This window comes from Ursus arctos, unplaced genomic scaffold, assembly GCF_023065955.2.
Source record: "Ursus arctos isolate Adak ecotype North America unplaced genomic scaffold, UrsArc2.0 scaffold_26, whole genome shotgun sequence".
NCBI lineage: Eukaryota > Metazoa > Chordata > Mammalia > Carnivora > Ursidae > Ursus > Ursus arctos.
The window spans coordinates 36,334,056-36,353,352 of NW_026622941.1; the positions used below are offsets into that span (position 1 = coordinate 36,334,056).

General features: G+C 44.7%; 1 protein-coding gene across 4 annotated transcripts in view; it reads left to right on the forward strand.

Moving 5' to 3' along the window:
- Positions 1–19,297, forward strand: part of ANO6 (anoctamin 6) — a 186,222-nt gene that overhangs the window by 39,915 nt on the left and 127,010 nt on the right. For 2 of the 4 annotated variants that reach the window (XM_026502051.4, XM_026502053.4), the window contains exon 2: positions 3,383–3,436. The exons of the other annotated variants lie outside the window; for them this stretch is intronic. In XM_026502051.4, the coding sequence (XP_026357836.2) occupies positions 3,383–3,436 (54 nt within the window). The remainder of the gene's footprint in view (positions 1–3,382; positions 3,437–19,297) is intronic. 4 annotated transcript variants of the gene reach the window in all.

Here is a 19,297-nt window from a genome sequence, read left to right on the forward strand (position 1 = left end):
TCTGAGACCACATGTTTTAAAATATAAAAAATTAGGTTGGCCCACAAATATGGCATGGCGTTTTTTTGGATTGTTTTTCTGGATTTCTTTAAAACTCTGGCACCAAGTTTTTTTTTTTTTTTTTAATTAATAATTTTACTGTGACACCTTCCTCTTCATTAGTTATCAGCACAGGAAGAAAGCCTTTTGAACATCAGCCAGGCCTTTTAAAAGACACTAATAAAATATCTTGGTCACTAGTCCTTCAAGTTATGGGACTTGTTAAAAATACCACAAAAGGTAAGTGGCATGAGCAGACTGAGTCTTGACTAAGGAGGTCGGAAGCCCATTCTACTCCTGGCCCACGTCACTGAAGGGGGTAACTCTGATGTAGTCAGAAGCCCAGTGAGCCCCAGTTCCTTTGCCCACCAAATGATGCATCATAGGAGACGTGGTGGGTTTTTTAACCCAGCAAATACTTTTACAGGTGCCTCCCCCGCCTTGTGTTAGTAGAACTGCATCCATCTGTTTATTTATAGATAAATAGGTTGGGTGGCTAAACAACAGAAATGTATGTTCTCACGGTTCTGGAGGCTGAAGTCCAAGGTCGAGATGTTCGTACATTTGATTTCTTCGGAGGTTTCTCTCCTGGGCTTGCCCCTGCCACTTTCTTATTGTGTCCTCACGTGGTTCTTCATGTGTGTGCACCCCTCTGCGCGCGCACCCCTCTGCGCGCGCACCCCTCTGCGCGCGCACCCCTCTGCGCGCGCACCCCTCTGCGCGCGCACCCCTCTGCGCGCGCGGGACCGGGGCGGGGGGGGTGGGTGGGGGGGGTGGTGTCTCTGCCCATTTTTCCTCTCAGAAGGACACCGGTCAGATTGGATTTGGGCCCAGTCTAACTGCTGCATTTTAACCTCATCACTCATTAAGGTTCATAGGGTCACATTCTGTATACTGGGAGTTACGGCTTCAACATGTGAATTTTGAGGAGACACAATTGAGCACATAGCATCTATTTAAAATAACCTTCATTTGTTTTATATAGAGAGACTAGTATAAAGAAGAAACCAAAAATAGCCTTCCACCTAGTTAATGCCTATTGTTAAAGAGGGAGAGTAAGTACATGAAAAGATAATTCAAACTGTATTCAAGGCTGTAAAAGAAAAATTAACACTCTCCTAGCCCCTTCCTTCCACACTCAGGCAACGTCTGTAAATACATTGACACAAATGTTTGCTATGCAGAGTCCAGGTACATTATTTTCCGGTCTTGATGTATCATACAAAATACAGATCTCCGTATCTGCACACCGTCTGTATTGGCCTTTTAAATGACCACATCGTATCCTGTTGTATATGTTCTAGATGTAACTGGTGACCTATTCATGGGCCTTTAGGTTGTTTCCAGGTACCCCCTCCACCTCCCTTACAGTGGAGTGGGATTCCTTTTAAACATGCATTACGGAAGGAACGATAACGAGCCACCTAATAAAAACAACTGGCCTTCGATTTTCGTGAAGACAGCCTTTGTTTTTCACCTTCCCGTTGACTGGTCCTCGCTAGTTGCTGTGAAAGGTGTTTCCGTCTTCCTTACCCTCCAGCCCCTGACCATATGCCAGTACCTCCTTCCCGCGTACTGTGGAGGGAGGGCCTCCTCATGGCAACGTTAGGTCACATCGCGCAGCTGTCCTTTCTCCTCAGGAAGAAAGGTCTATCTGAATCATTAACAGGCAGAGACTATTTTTAGTTAAGTAAAACAGTTTTTCTTGTAAGAATTGCTGTTTCTGTAGCCACGAGGGCACGTGAATCCTCTCTGGCTGCTTCCACCCTTTGGAGAGGGGCCAGTTTCCTAATGGAATGTAAGCAGTCTTACTGCTAATCAAGATTTACAGCAGAGACCAGGGGACTCGGCGCGCCTTGGATTTGCAGACCCTCTGAGCTGGCAGCAGCAGCAGCTCTGAGATGAAGTGCGGTGCCGAGGCCCCAGTCCTGTTCTCCAGGCCCTCCCTCCTTCCTCAGGCCCGGCCTCCAAGCCACAGGTATCATCTGGCTTTATTTTATAAGCTGTGCTGCGGTGCAGATGTTCTTTGCTGAAGAATTACTTTCATTTCTGACTCATTTCAGGAAATGAGGCAGTCTATCAGAGGTGTTCTTCATTTTCAGACCCACGGAGAATTCATTTTCTCCTGGGATTTCTAACCACATGTGGGCAGTGCTTTATTTACCCAGATGTGAGAAAGAACAGTAATGAATGGCCCTTTTCCAAAGCTGGCCTTACTTCCCTGCAGAACCCAACGTGAAGACCCAGAGGAACTGATGCTCTTATTAATGTCAATATTTCTGAGGTTTTGGTTTTGTGATGCTTGTGGACATGCTGTGTGTATGGGCTTTGGTGCAGGAAAAATATAATTTAGCAACAGATTTAAAAGGTAGTCTGGAGTGTTTCTAATTACTGTTTGTTTAGCTCACCATTGCCTTAATAAGTGGATTTAAGTAACCTTGGGGGTAGGGAATGTAATGTTCATATTATAGGCAGCCATGCAAATCAAATCCTAACTAAGTATTGCAGAGAACACACCATGGAGTCATTTTATATGTATTCTATTGAATTTTAAATTTGGAACAGAGAGCATTTTGGAATAGGCGTCTTCCTACCTGTCATGCATCGGCATGAATTATGCACGTGTCCAAAATCACCCCTACTGTGTGCTACAACCCCATTTAAAATCCATCCCTGGCTTGACATGCAGTTCTTCTTTTAATTGGACACAAAAGAGAGGGAGAAACTTAAAAGCTTCTCAGCCCTCCTCCTTGCCACCCTTCAGTGGTTGTAATCGGAAATGGAAGTATTAAGGGAGCCTAGAACAGTGGTTCTCAACCTTGGCCGCACCTTGGAATCAGCCTGGGAACTTTGAAAGATGGGGACACCGGGTTCCATCCTCAGAGATTCTGGTTTAATTGTTGTGAATGCAGCCTGCCTTGGGATTTTTAAAAGCTCCCCAGGGGGTGTTGCTGAGCACTAGGGGTTGAGAACCACAGACCTGAGGACTTCTCATCCAGCGGTTCCCGCCCTGGCTGCAGACTAGCATCATCTGGAGAGCTGTTGAAAGAAGCACAGGTGTCCCACCACCTGAAACCACATTTCTGGAGGAGGGAGCTAGTATTTTTAGAAGGCTCCTAGGAATCCTGAGCACAGGAACGGTTTAGGGCAAATGACATAATCTAACCATCCCATACCACAGATGAGAAAAAAATGAAAACTAAAAATTTCAGGGCAAATGGCTTGCTCAAGGTCGGATCCCAGTTGTTGCAGGAGCAGGTCTGGGGCTCAGGGCTGACCCTCCTGCCTGACGCCACCCCTTACATTTGTCTGTTGTATTTATTGATGCTTCCTCATCCTTCAGGTGATGTTGCTGCCTCCAAGAGGCCTTTTCTGACTCCTCACCCATCCAGGCTGGGTAAGATGACCTTCCTCTCTGTTTGAACAGCACTCCTAGCTCTCCCCTCGCACTGTCAGCTCCAGGAGCCCAGGACCCTTACCCTCCTTGTCCTTTCTGTAACTTGCTGGCATGTTGTAGGGTTCCGGATCGTTTGTTGAGCTGAAGTTCCTGATTTTTTATTCTTCCATTAGTCCACATGGATTGCTAAAAATAATCCATTTGTTTCTGTATATTGGCTTCCAAAAATAGCTTCTGAAAGCAAAAGTTATTTATCTTTCTAGGGCCCCACTGTATTGTGGGTCAAGATCTCATGCACTGGGACTTTCCAGCCCTATCTTCCAGAACAGAGGTTTTTTTTTGTTTTTTTGTTTTGTTTTGTTTTGTTAAAGATTTTATTTATTTATTCGACAGAGATAGAGACAGCCAGCAAGAGAGGGAACACAAGCAGGGGGAGTGGGAGAGGAAGAAGCAGGCTCATAGCAGAGGAGCCTGATGTGGGGCTCGATCCCATAATGCCGGGATCACGCCCTGAGCCGAAGGCAGACGCTTAACTGCTGTGCCACCCAGGCACCCCAGAACAGAGGTTTTGAGGGGGAAAATTTCAGAGGGCTTTTGATGTAAATGAAAACAAAATTTCAGTGACCTCCCAGGTTGCTCAAGGTACTTACAACATCCAGTGCCTTTGAATCACATCCTTACAAGTGTGTATGGTGGAAGTGGAGGGGAGCATGTGGGTTTACCTAAAGACAAAAAGTTGTATCAAGAAAATAATGCTATTTCATGGCAGTATGTTTTAAGGACTTGATTATCTTCTTTATCCTACTGCATAGGTAACTCTGAGAAGCCACATTATGTTAGCAGAGCTGAGTTAAATCCTTTGGCTTCTCTGGATTCATATGCTAAATTCTTTTCAATTCATATTGATTGAGTTAATTCAATTCAATTAAAAAGAAAAAACAACTATCAGTCTTCTGTCATCCAGGTTGACCTAATGTTCATTCTTGGTCAGTACCTTATTTTTATTTGAGAAATATTTCCAGGTTTGCAGTATTTGTGTTGACTCTTATATGGCTGTACCAGAAATTTGTCTCAGAAGGCAGGTTGCAGCTGGAATCTCTTGAGCTGCATGGCCAGGAGGCTGCACAGAGGGGTCACAGAAAGCAGCTGTTACCTGGTATGGAGAATTTGAAGCTTTTGGAGCCAAGACTGTGAACTGGGCTGAGAGCCGTAGTAGGGCAGATGTGAAGATGACGTCAAGGTGTTGCAGGCAGGAGAGAAGAATGACCGGAGTGTGTGGACTCACTCCGAAGTCTTAGACGTCATAGTTTCCTGCTTTATGATCGGGAGAAGGGCAGCGTGGTGGTGTGTAAGTGAGGCCCCCATATACTTGGGGGAATCTTCCTTAAATAGTCTTGGAAATTTCAGGAGAAAGTGAAGTCATTTAGCTGGAGGTAAAAGTAAAACATTTTAATATTAAAATAATTTTGATTATACTGTGGAATATAAGGCAGAGTTTGCCTGACTCCATTTTTAAGATGAAATATGAAATTTTAAAGCAGCACCTGTGTCCAGTCTCTCCTTTGCTGCTATTTGGGTGAAAAATGAACAGACTGATAAAACTTTTTACTGAGTAACCAGCCTCTCTCATACCAATTTCAGAGGCTCAGCAGTACATTGTGGGAGAGGAGGGCTTATTAAATATGTAAGACACAGTGGTCGGTGTTTCAACCACGTTGTGCCATCAAATCGTCATGACCACCCTGCATATTAGGACTTACACCAGTGTGAGTACGTGTGAGGACGTGTGTATATGCACCAATCCAGCAGGGAGCAGAGCCAAAATTTAAATCCGGGTCTGTCTGATTCCAGAGGCCTTATAATTTTCGAACCAACATGGCCTCTTACGTCATGAGAGTGGCGAAGTCTCCAGAAGAGAGTTTCACAGTCCTGGTAGAAGCGGGCTGACTTTAGCTTTCCTTATGGTTGCTACCTAACGTTCATAAGTTAACATTTATAAGTTCTGTGACACAGTTAAAAGCATGTCTTCATAATGTCCTATAAGGTTCTGACTTTAAAATGGCATGTTGTCATTGCAGTGACACCAGAGACTTCCAGCATCTTCATTGTCACAATTGAAAGAGGGGAAAGGAATAGTCAGTGATGGCCATTTTTGGTCCAAACACTCACAGCATCAGGTAGAATTTGGTAATGCATCTCTCAGCCATCACGCATTTGACTTGAGGGAGGCAGCAAAGCAAAATGGTGGATGATTTGCACTTTGCGATGTGATTCCTGGGTTTGAGAATCCTGGCCCTCTTGTCTGCTCGCTGTGTGATCTTGGGCACATCACCTAACCCTTTTGTGCCTTAGTTTCCTCACCAGTAAGGCAGGGTCATTCATAACTTGATTGAACTTGCTGTTTTAAAAATGAAATAGCATGAGCCATATAAAGAGCTTGGAATACCGTGTGATACAGAGTAAGTGCTTGGTAGATGTTTAGCTGTTCTTAGCCGACGAAAACTAGATGCTATGTGACCCAGCAATTTCATTCCTAGGTGTTGCCTTGAGAAATGAAAACCTGTGTCCACAAAAGACCATCTAGCAAAAGTTTATAGAAGTTTTATTCATAATAACTAAACCCTAGAAACAACCCAAATGTCTATCAACGGGCAAATGGGTAAACTATAGTATATCCACACAGTGGGATAGTGTTGAGTAGCAAAAAGGAACAGATTACTGATACAGGCAACAACATGGATAAATCTCAGAAGCATTATGCTGAGTGAAAGAAGCCAGATATAAAAAGGCTGCATATGATTTGATTCCACGTATTTGACATTCTGGAAAGGCAGAACTGTAGACAGAAATCGGCTCATTGCTTGCCAAGGACCAGAAGCGAGAGAAGGAAATTGACTATGGAGGGGCGAGAGGAAGCTACATGACTGTATACATTAGTCAAAATGCACCAGACTTGGGGTAAACTTTTACTGTATATAAGTTAAACCTCAGTAAACCTGATTTAAAAAAAGAAAAGAAGTCTGGTGCCACAACATAGCAAATAGGGAGAGAAAAGGGGGTTAGAAACAGTAATCAGAAGGAATCAGATATTCTGCACTCTCAGTGGCTGGAATGATTTCATTAATTTTCCTCGCCCAGGCTGTGAGTTAGAAAAGTGTAGAAACCTGTGGAATAGTGCTGTCCTGCCCAAGCGTATCTGATTCTCTGCTGTGAGCACTGGTCTGCTCTCCCATTTCTTTTAAGCCTACCCATGAGAGCTGCCGTTATCTCCTGGGTCACTTCCTGGGAGAATCCTGAAGGAGGGAGGGCTGGCCATGTGATGAGGCATTCATGGAAACAGAGCGTTGGTGTTGTAGACGAACTGAGGCTTGCAATTCCAGAGAGTTACTAAGTCGTCTGAGTGCATTTATGGGTAGGGAATGTTATCTCAGAGCATTGTTCATTCATCATGAGTCATGGAGGCCCTGGCCCTTTATCATGGAGCTCTTGCTTATCTTAGCAGCACTGGGCACAGCTGACCACTCCCTCCTTCCTGAAATTCTTTCTTTACTTGGTTTCTATGATCCTGCCCGGTTTTGATTCTGCTTGCAAACTCACTTGTGTTTCCTGTCTCCCCTGCTGCATCCTTCTCTTCTGAGTCCTGGCCTCTAACTTTGGAGTGCCCGTGGCTTTGTTCTCTGCTTCCCATCTCAGCTCACGACTTAGGTGACACTCATTTCCAGAGCCTTAAATACTATCTGTATGGTGATGACTTCCACATACATATCCCCAGTCCCTATCTCTCCCTGGCTTTTCAGCTGCCTGCTTTCCCGCCTCACTTGGTTGTCTGCTAGACATCGCAAACATGGCATGTGCAAAGCCAACTTCTCATTTGTTTTCTAAACCTACGTTTCTTCCATTGTTCCTCATCTCGGCGGCGACTCCACCCAGTTGCTCAGGCCCCCAGACCCGAAGCCTTCCTGGATGCCTGCCTTTCTTTCACACCTTATGTTGGACCCATTAGCATCTCTCCCCAATCCAAGCACTCCTCATCTCCCGCCCCACACCCAAGTCCGAGCCCAGGCCGCCACCGCTGCCGCCGCCGGCCACCACCACCACCACGGCCGCTGCCACCACGGCCGCTGCCACCACCGCCACCACCACATCTTGCTGGGACTTTGGAATCACTTCCTCAGCCCTCTTCCTGCCTCTGCTCCTTACGTTGTGGTCTGAGTTCACACAACAGCCGTGGGAATTCTTCTGCTTTATACTTTTATACCACCTGCAGTGGCTTTTCTACAAACAATATAAAGTCCCGACTCTTAGCCATCATGTACCGTAAGGCCCCTGCCACCTCCCTGTGCCCGTCTCTTGCTCTGCCCGTCTCTGCTGCAGCCACACCGGCCCCTCACTGTCCCTTGACGTGTCACCCTCCTGCCTGGAGCGCTGCTCTCCTCCCCCTCTCCAGCTGCCCTCACCTCCCAGCCCCTTTCCGTCTAGGATTCGTGCTCTTGCACTTCCTTCAGGTCGCCCGCAGACGCCACCCCGCGGAGCTGGCTGGCCTCCCTGACTCACCTACCCCACAGATCACTGGTACTCTTGGCTCCCTTCCGGTGCTTTATTTGACTCCAAAGCATTTATCCCCACCTGCAGTTAAGTCTGTATTTGTTTATTGCCTCTGTCCCCCAGTCGGTCATAAGCTGCGTCAGAACACCGTCCTGGCGCTCAATAAGGGTTTTTTGAACGACCGAAGGGATAAGTGAATTAATGCTCAGGTACCCCTATATTAAAAATTAAAGAACCAAACACCTTCCTAAACCCTAGTACCCCTCTCCATCTCTCACCCCGTCTCTGGGTCCCTTGTTAAGGTCGAATTTCTAAAATGTTGTCTAATGTACTACAGTTCTTCACTACCCATTTCCTCTTTACTCTGCTACAACCTGCTGTCCTTTCCCATCCCTCTTGTGAAATTTCTCAGGGTCGTTCAAGCTCTACATAGTGCTGCTTCTAATAGAGACATTCTTTTCCTGTCTTATTAGATCTTGCGTTTAGTTTTGAACGTAAGTTCCCTGAAAAGGGACTTTTTCTGTGGTGTCATCTGTTGTATCTTCCACATCGAGCATGGTGCCTGGCGCAGCATAGTTTCCAGAATAGGGGTTCTTAATGTTTATATGTGTCATGTCCTGAGAGGTTTGACGAGTCCTCACTTCCTTTTTTTTTTTAAAGGGGAAAAATAATTTTTTTTGTTTTTGTCAGAGGGTTGTATAATTATTTTATAATGTTTACATAAATAGAAAATGAAGTAACACAAGATTTGTTATGAAGAGCAGCACCCCCCCTTCCATTTTATGTTCCCCAGAGGCAAGCATTTTCAACTTCAGCTGATTATTTTAGTAATTACTTCTGTATCTTTCATTAAATGTAATCATTGTTACTCATCTGTATTTTAGTGTTAGGGATTATCTCTTGATGAAAAAGTGAGTATTTAGCTCGGGTTCATCCACCCCTGCTCCTCTCCCCTCTCACACAAATTTCCCGACCCCCATCCTCCCAGTTGTAACTGTGTTGTAATTTTGGTAAAATCAATATGCAGTGTTTACTTTATTATAACTAATACTTTCCACAGAAGAGCCCTGTAATATAGCTTGATGACTTTTCCTCTCAAGACTACACAGCAGATACTGACTTTTTAAGATCTCTTCATTTTTGATGTACTTATGAATATTCAACCTCAGGTTCTACCCCACTTGTAAATCTCCTCTCAGTCAACCACATCAACAATGTACCAAATTCATCTTTTTGGGGAAATTCCTCTCAGACCCTTCTGATCTTGTGTCTGCCTAGGTTGCTTTCTTGGCCCCCAAAGAGCTAAGGCTTCCCCTTCGCCACCCTCCTGAGAACTCCTTTTGCCGCTCTTCTGTTGGAGCCCCTGGTCTCTGAACTGAATGACTTCTTCTTTCGTGGTTTACTACTTCATTCTGGTGGCACGCAGTGTCCAGTTCCTTATGGAGAAAGGGTGTAAGAGGAGAGGAGTTTTTGAGACTTGCAGGTCTGACAATGCCTTTTGTCTCCCTGGCTTTTAACTGATGGCTTGACTAACTATAATTCTTGAGTAGAAATCATCTCTTCTCAGAATTTTGAAGCCTTTGCCTTCCAGTGTTGCTTTTCAGAAGTTCCTGCCATTTGGATTTAAAACCCTTTGTATGAGGGGCGCCTGGGTGGCGCAGTCGTTAAGCATCTGCCTTCGACTCAGGGCGTGATCCCGGCGTGATGGGATCGAGCCCCACATCAGGCTCCTCTGCTATGAGCCTGCTTCTTCCTCTCCCACTCCCCCTGCTTGTGTTCCCTCTCTCGCTGGCTGTCTCTATCTCTGTCGAATAAATAAATAAAATCTTTAAAACAAAAACAAAAACAAACCCCTTTGTATGAAAACTCTTTCTGGAAATTCCATGATGATGTACCTTGGTGTAGGTCTGTTTGCATTTAATATGCTGGAAACTCAACTTCTTCACTATGGAAACCCCATCCTCCTCCCTCTCCCCACTTTTCTTTAAAGGGAAAATAGTGTCCTTAGTTTGGGGGAAAGATGTCCCTCGATTCTGGAAAAAAAAAAAATGCCTTTCAATTCTGGGAAATTTCTTCTCTTTATAATCATTTCCCCTCCATTTCTCTGATGATGAACACTCTATTATCTGGATATTGGCTATCCTGAATTGGCCCCCAAATTTTCCATCTTTCTTGTTTTCCATCTCTGTCTTTTTGTACAACTTTCTTGGACATTTCCTGAATTGTATCTTTCAGGCCTTCTATTCAATCTGCCATCATTTTAATTTCTAAGAGTTAATATTTTTTATTTCTCTCTCTCTCTCTGATAGTATCTTGTCCTTATTTCATGAATGTACTTTTCTCAGATAACTGAAGATGCTAGAGTTTTGATTTTTTTTTAAATTTCTTCTTCCTGTGATTTTTCTCTCTAAGTTGCTTTGCTGTTCCTCTGTTAGATGCTTTCCCTAATATCCAAAAGTCTTGTTATCCCCTTCTGTTTTAGATTAGCTATCTAAAAAGATGACTTGAAGTTCTTTGATAACAGATTGGGCTTAGCTTCATTCTAGGCTGGGCTGTTTGTTTTTGTTCTGTTTAGGAAATCCTGATGTATTTTTAGGTTTTTTGTTTGTTTTTTGAGCTGACCAGGTTCTCCAGAGAAAAGACCAGTGAGAAAGCCAAGGACAAGGTTGGGGTGTCTCAACGTTCAGCAGTAATTTGTGTAATCTCTTTTCAGTGTGAAATCCCACTCCTCAACTGTGCCTAGAATCCTCTAGTCCAAAGATGCCTTATTGAATCTTTTAAGAAATACATTCTCAGTCTTCTCCTCGGTGGGACCTGGGGGGTTGGAGGCAGTTCCTTTCTTCAAGGAGTGAGGGAGGGAATCTGTGGGTCTCTCTACTTAGACTTTCAGCGAGTTCTCTGCCCCACCTTCACCCCCACTTCCAGAGGAACCTGGCACTGCCAGTCCCTCAGCTTCTTGAGGGTTTATCATTTAATGACATTGCTTCTAGGTAGTCCTGGTTTTGGACTGAGCTTTCTCCAGTGTGCTCAGCCGGTCACCACTTGTCTGTTTGCCCTCCGTCTTCCAAACTTGTGTTACTATCTCTTCTCCTACGCGCTTTATATTAGTTTATGTCCCAGTGGTGTTTGAGGAGGGAGCAGGACTCAGTGCAGGTGGTCAGTACTCCATCTTTATTTATTTATTTTTTAAAGATTTTATTTATTTATTTGAGGGGGACAGCAAGGGGGGAGGAGAGAGAGGGAGAGAGAGCGCATGAGCGCATGAGCAGGGGGAGGGGACAGAGGGAGAGGGAGAAGCAGACTCCCCGCTGAGTGGGAAGCCCATGAAGGGCTGGATCCCAGGACCCTGGGATCCTGACCTAAGCCGAAGGCAGACACTTAACCGACTGCGCCCCCCAGGCGCCTCCTAGTACTTCACCTTTAAATGAAAGCCTCACTTGACGTGTGTTTCTTTGTTGTTTATGAGGCATTTGATCACACTTGTGAAACGGGACTTCTTTGTAAATCATGAATCTCCATTTTCATTGGCTTTAGTTCTTCTCTTAGGAATAGTTGGGGTCCAGTACGGTGGAAAAATTTCCTGGACCAGGAGTTAGGAAGCTCGGGTCCTCTTCCCAGATTTAATACTTAATCCTGGGCATTCTCTCTTGCCATTATTTTCTCACCTGTAAGTCCACGGTATTGAAGTAGGTGATCTTAAGATCTCTTTGTACCCGAAGATTGATTTTCTTTCCAAGCAGTTGAGATAATCACATGTAACTGAACACCAGATTAGGAAACAGAGCTGCAGCGGCCAACTGAAGGAACTGCAGAAGTGAAGCTTTTGCTCGGGTTTGTCAGTCAGTCTCTGGTATCTTTAAAGTCTCAAGTAAAATTGCAACCCACGTTTCATGAACAAGAAACCGTTAAATGGTTAAAAATTCTGAATTTTTTCCCTTGGGCTATTTTCAGCTGATAGTAGTTCAGCTGCAGAGCATACTGGATTCACGTTCTCGACAGGGAGATAAAGTGTTAGTGTTGAGCCAGAGAAACGGGGAAGATAATAGAGAAAGAGGTCTGGTTTGTTTCCTTTTTACCCTCTGGCAGGGATGGCCATCCTCGGTAGCACCCTACCGGGAAGTGTGTCCTTCCTGTCGGGGCTGCGTGTGAGTAGATAAAAGCCGCATCTGTGTTTTCTCTGTCCTCCACGTTGCGGTTTCTTGTTCGATGGAAAGACCGAGTGGACATAGCATGTCACTGTGGTTTTGACTGGCTGGTTTGATCACCACCCCAGCGTGCTCAGCAGCGGTCAGTAGAGTGACTAAGGAGAAAATGTCATCTGTGAGGCCGGCGACCCGGTGGGCCCGAGACCAAGGTGAGGTTCTTTAGGGCAGGGCTTCCCAGACTGGGTTGTACCCCCAGAGCCGCCCTCGCCCCCAGTTACTAATGCAGAACCCCCATGGGGCGGGGCATAGGAATCCTTTTGTCAGAGTTCCCCAGGGTATTAGGATACACTTGATCCTTACACTGACTCTGAGGACCTGTTGCCTCAGGGACAAGAGGCCAGAAAGAAACTCAAACTCTTGAGCGTTTGCAGAGCTGGGGAGAAAAACCACAGAACAGAAGCTGAGCCCTGAACAGCGAGCCAGCGGACACTCGTATCCGTCCCGGAAAGGATTTCAAACTCTCCCTGCTTTCCTCATGTCCCTGTTTCACACCCTTTCCCCTCATTCTTAGTAGGTCATCTCGCTTCTTAAATCACAGAGGGAGTAGAGACCTTCCGGGCACAGTACCTCAACAACTTCTCTCAAAAAAATTGTGTGTATGTGTAATACACATATATACTTACGTTAACACTTCACTCTGCTTCTCTGATGAAGGTTAACCCCTCTGCCTATGCCTCTCTCCATCAGTGACCCCTCCTGTGTATTTTTCTTTCACTCTTTTCCATCAGCATTTGTATGTGTACGAATATGTAATATATGTGATATGAGTACGCATTGCATCTTACAAAACAAGGCACAGCAAACAGAACTATGCCTTCCTCGACTCTGTGGCCAGCCTAGGTTCTCCTGCGTCTCTTTCATTCAGTCGTTCAGCCAGCCAGTCTGTATTTACTAGAGTCAGCTGTGCACAGAGCCCTGGCTGGGCCCTGAGCTTCAGCATCAGACCACACAGACCTAACCCCTGCTCTCATGACGCTTAACGTCTCTTTGTAACCAGACTCCTTTAAGAATTATTCTTCTTACTTTCCCCCATTACAGAAGTAACACACGCTTGTGGTCATAAATTTGGAAGTAGCTTCCTAATGGGAAGTCTCCAAAAGGTTTAATGCAGAAGAGTACTGGGTCAAATTTCATTTTCAGAGGTCACTTAGGCTGCTGAAGGGAGAAAGGATTGGAAGGGAGTGGAAGTTGCTGGTGAGTGATTGGTCAGGAAATTTCTGCTCTAGCCCAGATCAGGGCTGCTTGGCATTGTAAGATGGAAAGAGGAAGACAGTCTCAAGATACATTCAGCACCAAAGGATGGTGAGTGTTTGGCTGTGAGGATGAAGAAGAGAGGGGGAGTCCAGGATGACACCCAGGTTTCTGGCTTGACCAGCTGCATTGAAAGAAGTCGTGGAGAAAGAAGTGTGTGTGTGTGTGTGTGTGTGTGTGTGTGTGTGTGTGTGTAAACATAGATCCTTTGTGAACATTCTGTGAATCTGAGATGCCTGGGAGGTTTCCAAGTGGAGGTGTCTCATAAGTGTTGGGATGTATGAATCTGGAATTCAGAAGAGACCACCTGAAACAGAACGATGCATTTGGAGCCTTTCATCGAAAGCTGTTAACAGGTGCCATGGATAAATTACAGAGGGGCAGGCCATAGGTGGAGGCCTGAATATTTTCAGAAGTTAAGCTCCAGTCTGGGAAGGGAGACCCCACCGCGGGGCGGAAGAACTTCTAAGAGAAGGGAGTCTTCAGAAGAAGTCATGGTCAGCTGTGTCAAAGATTGTTGAGATGTCAAATAAGGCAAAAATATAAAACTGATGTTACGTTTAGCAGCGTGCGAGTCATGGATGACCTTAGCCAGTTGAGTGGCAGGAAGCTAGAGGCTGGGTACACGCCCTAGAGCCGTGGCAGGAGTATTAAGGATTTTGGACTGTGTTGTAACGTAGTTGATGCCGTGGAGAAGGCTGATAAAGTTGTTGTGTTCCCTTCTTATGATCGCCTCTTATCTTCATTGTTTTATTTTGGTTATCAGAGCAGTATGTACTCATTGTAAAAGTTTTAAACATTAAAGTATATGACTGAGAATAACTTCTGTAATTGCATTGCCTTGTAGATGACCACCATTAATAGTTTGAGGTATATCCTTTCAGATTCCTCTGCGTGTTTGAGACCACATATACACACTGATACGTATTTACTTTACAAAAATTGGTTTATTGCCATAGAGTCTGCTAGAGCTTGTGTTTTTACCTGTGTAGTTCAGAGACCTCATCCATGGAGCAGATGATGCATAGTCTTCTGTTGTGTCGTGGTAGATTCTCTGGATATGTGGGTTTTATTTAGACATCTTCGCTTTCTCACAGAGTGCTACACCGAACAAACCTGGACATACTTGTGCGTTCCTGACATATAGTTGTGTCCAGGAATTTCGATGGAACGAGTTCCTAGAATGGAGTTGTGGAGTCAGAGGCATGTGCGTTTGACATTTTGATAGTGCGACAGTGCTCAAGGGGAGGGGCTTTTTCTTTCTTTTTCTTTTTTTTAAGATGGAAGAAATTTGAGCATAAAAAATGTCAACGAGGGGCAAAGAAAGAGTAGGTTGAAGTCACAGGAAAAAGTGCTCAATGTCCTGTTGTAAGAAACCAGTGAGAATGGGAACCAAGGCAGGGAAGGAGGCTTTAGGCTGAGGAGCACGAGGGGGTGGGGAGCAGGGTCCTCGGTCTGTGCCGCAGCCCCAGAGCCTTGACCCGTGCCGGCACGCGGCGGGCCCCAGCAAATACTCGCTGTTCGAATGAATGAACAAGTGTAGTTCGGTTGATTCGGCAATGGAACTTCATAATGTTTCTCCAAGCATCTAGTTTTTCCACTTCCTCTACAAACTGGAAGGTTAAGATTTCTTAAACTGGCCAAGGAGAAGTTAGAGATTCAAAGGCCCTTCTTGCTTCGTGAACGCAGTTGCCCAGGGCAGGCGGGACTCCAAGACAGGGTGTCTCCAACTTTCACTCCGGTCACCCACAGAGCCTGTTGATTCGAAGGCCCTAATACCCTGGACTCCATCTAATTCTGTTCATCCCCACAACCGCCATCATTCTGTTAGTTCCAGCCTGGATTTTCTTACAGAGCAGCCTCTTAGATGGTCTCTTATCTCCTCTTGTACGTTGCTCAGAACTTGGTTTAGGGACCACTGCCTCTAACCCCCCAGCCGCGTTGGCTCTGGAGTGCTTTCAGCTCCCAGTCCTGTGTAGCATCTGTCCTCCCTGGAAGGTCACTTGTATGTTTTGTTTTTTTTTCTTATATAAAACCTTCATATATAAATATCTTAATAGACATTTTTACATCTCTAAGACCTGTCGTGCTTAGCTCATGTTGCATGCTACATAAATGATTGATATTATTTTGTGTGAAAGCCTGATTCTTATATAAATTTGGTACCCAGAAAGGGAGGACAAGGACAAATGCAGGCATGAGATGAACTCACAAAGGACCAGTAATATAAGACATTTGATCCTGGAACAAGCCTCAGGATTATTACTCCCTAGGGAAAGGCAATCTGCTTTAAGTGTCATTTGTATTAGTATTTCCATAATTAGCATGTTAAATGCGTTTTTTGAGAAAATTTAAATACCTTGCATCTCTAGGATGACTTAGCTATATTCAGATGATCTGTTTATTTTTAAAATCTTAAATAACTGCTTTCTGGAGTAGAAATACTTGAACTTCTTTAGCTGCATCTGGCCAGCTGGAGGATAAGCGCGTGACTGAAGTCCTTGATGGGATTCTAAAAGAAATGGCCTTCCAGGGCATTGCATAAAGAGCTCCCAAATTAGGATTGGAATGTTCCTGTGTGGGTCCGCCTGCCTCCCCACCCCATCACCATGCCCTGCCTCATCTAGTGGGGAGGTGGGGGGGGAGCGTAGTGGGAGGTCCTTACCAGCTGGCAACCGAGCTAGGATTTCAAGTTACAGAATCAAAGTGTAAGGAAAGAGGGAGACACCAGACTTGGTTACTTTTTCCACAGAGCAGAGGGCCTGGGTTCAATCCCTGGGACCGCCTGGAGAGGCTCTTGTTTGTCCTGAGGGATGCTTCTTGCCTCGACTCCTGTCTCCCCACCCAGGGTCTGAGCTTCCCTCAAACAGCCTCCCATTCATAGCACACTGCCTGCGTCCTCAGCAGTTAGGATGGCCATGGCTCCGGCCATCCCTTCAGAAGCGAATGACTGGGGCGGGGTCTGGGCGCCCCACTTCCCCCAAGTCCGCTGGGCTGCTGTAAAGGGTGAACAGGAAGAGGATGGGAAGAGGATGAGGTTTTTGCTGCTAGGGTTACACTTGACTCTCGTGTTTTGGCTGAGCACGAGGGGCAGTGGCCACATATGAATTTAAACCCCTTGACCGTATAGGCATTCAGTTCTGTTTCACCTAACATAATATCCTAACTATTAAAACTAATTCACGTGGAAGGAATTTTTGTCCTCTTGGTCTTTTATTTAACTGGTAGCTTAAAAAATATACACATACATTCAAAATTTAATGAGCATGATTTAGAAATACTTACATAATACAGTAGAGAATGCATAAAAATGAAAAAAACTTCGTGAAGGTTCAAATATATCATTTTCTCCCTCTCCTTATATAATACTTGTAGTTAATATTCGTCTGGTGTTTACTGTGTGCAGGTACCATGCTAAACATTTCACATGCCACAACTCATTTCATCTTTAGAACAACCCCATGAGGAAGTACTCTCATTCCCATTTTTCAGGTGTAGAGTTTGAGGCATAGAAAGGTTGAATAAACTGCTCAAAGTCACATAGTGAGGAAGTGGTAGGTCTGGGATTTCAATTCAGTCTGTTTGGCTCTAGCAGCCAGCCTTATAGAAGTTGGGCACCCATTTGGTAAGTCATTGAGATAATTATGGAGTTCCTAACATGTCCCAGGTACTGTTCTAGGTGCTTGGGATTCAGCTACAAACAAGCTCCATCATGGAACTCACTTAATGTATAATAATGAAGTTATGAAATACTAAAGGAAAGTACAGCAGGGCAAGGTGGCAGAGAACGGTGGCTCTACTCTCGGGCTGTTGAAGTTAGGATTTCAGGGACGGCTTCTCCGAGGCAGGCATATTGAACAGAGGCTTCAGTCGTGGGAGAGAGCAAGCTAGCTAAGGCCAAGGGGCAGTGTAATATCATGGCTACAAGCCTAGCACATGGGCTCCTGGGTTCAGATTCTGATTCTCCTGCTCCTTAGCTACGTGGTCTTGGACCAAGTGCTTGACTTCTCTGTGCCTCTTCATCAGCGATGTAAAGGTAACTATAATACTTATTTTTTCCCTATAAAGCTGCTGTGAGGATGTGAGGATATATAAAAAGAACTTGGCTATACAGCAGGCATTGGAATGTAAGGACTCTGAGTGTTAGCTGGTATTCTCTAGGCGCTATGGAAATGGTGAGAAGTAGTTACTTTCTGGGTCCGTTATTTAACTGGTAGCTTAAATCAAAATCTGGGTAGACTTTGAAAATTCAGCTGATAGGATTTATTGAGGAGTTAAATGCAGGGGTATGAGGGAAAGGAGCCAGGGATGACTCCGGTAATTTGGTATGATTAATTTGGTGGATTTGGGAGCCATTTACTTAGATGGGGAAGACTTGGGGGGGTGGGAGGCACAGTGGAGGGTGGAAATCAAGAACTTGGCTTGTAGTTAAAATTGAGACCCTTCTTAACATGTCCATGTTTTGTACATGTTCACTGTCGAAAATTGGAAAATGTAGACATACTAAGAAGAAAATAAAAACACCTGACATTCCATCACCCATTATCTTTGGGTTGAATTTATCTTTACCCCATACAAATTTAGATCGTATAGTATATATAGGTGGTTTTTTTTTGTTTCTTTGCTAGTTTTATATACTGTTCAGTTTATTGGGAAAATGGCTCATGACAAAGGGGAGAGTTAAAATCTAGGCAGGGTGATAAGAGCCCTAGCACCGTGAAAGGCCTCTACACCTGCCACCACAGAGAGCGGTTATGGACTCAAGCTTTTAGAGGGGTCTCCGGCTAAGGAGGGTAATGTGTATCATCTCTCTAAGGACCCCCAGTGCCTGCACCTGGTGCAGCCTCATGCACAATCGTTAGCAGAACGACACTTCGTTTCCACTGTGGTAGAATGCACATCAGCTGAAACTCACTGTTGTAACCCTTTTTAAATGTACGGTTCAGTGGCATTAACTACATTTACATTGTGGTGCAATGTCCCCACCATCCACCTCCGGAAGTTCTTCATCTTACAAAACTGAAACTCCACACCCATTAAACAGTAATTCCCTATTTTTCCCTCCTCCCAGCCTCTGACAACCACTGTTGGACTTTCTGTCTCTGAATTTGACTACTCTAGGGACTCAGATAAGTGGAATCATATAGTAGTTATCCTTTTGTGACTAGCTTTATTTCACTTAGCATACTGTCCTTAGGATTCATCCATGTTGGAGCATGTGTCAGAATTTGCTTTTTAAGGCTAAAGTAATATTGCATTGTATATTTTGTGTGTCCATTCATCTGCAGTTGGGTACTTGGTTTGCTCCCACCTGTTGGCTGTTGTGAATAATGCTGCTATGAACAGGGGAATACAAATATTTGAGTTTCTGCTCTCAGTTCTTTTGGGCATATACTATATGCAGTTCTTTTTTTTTTTTTTTTTTAAAGATTTTTTATTTATTCGACAGAGACAGCCAGCGAGAGAGGGAACACAAGCAGGGGGAGTGGGAGAGGAAGAAGCAGGCTCCCAGCAGAGGAGCCTGATGTGGGGCTCGATCCCATAACGCCAGGATCACACCCTGAGCCGAAGGCAGACGCTTAACCGCTGTGCCACCCAGGCGCCCCCTGTGCCACCCAGGCGCCCCGACTATATGCAGTTCTATAATCTACTTTTTCACACTGAAGTACATTATTAAAATTTTGTGTGATGAATATTCTTATACAAAATTATTTTAAATAATTGCATTATGAATTATCAATAGCTGTGTCCTCAGTGACTTAAGCAAGGATTGTTTCCTAGAACTAGAATTACAGGATTGAAGAATATGACTTATTTAAAGTTTTTGCTACATTTGCCAAATTGCCGACCAGAAGCTTAT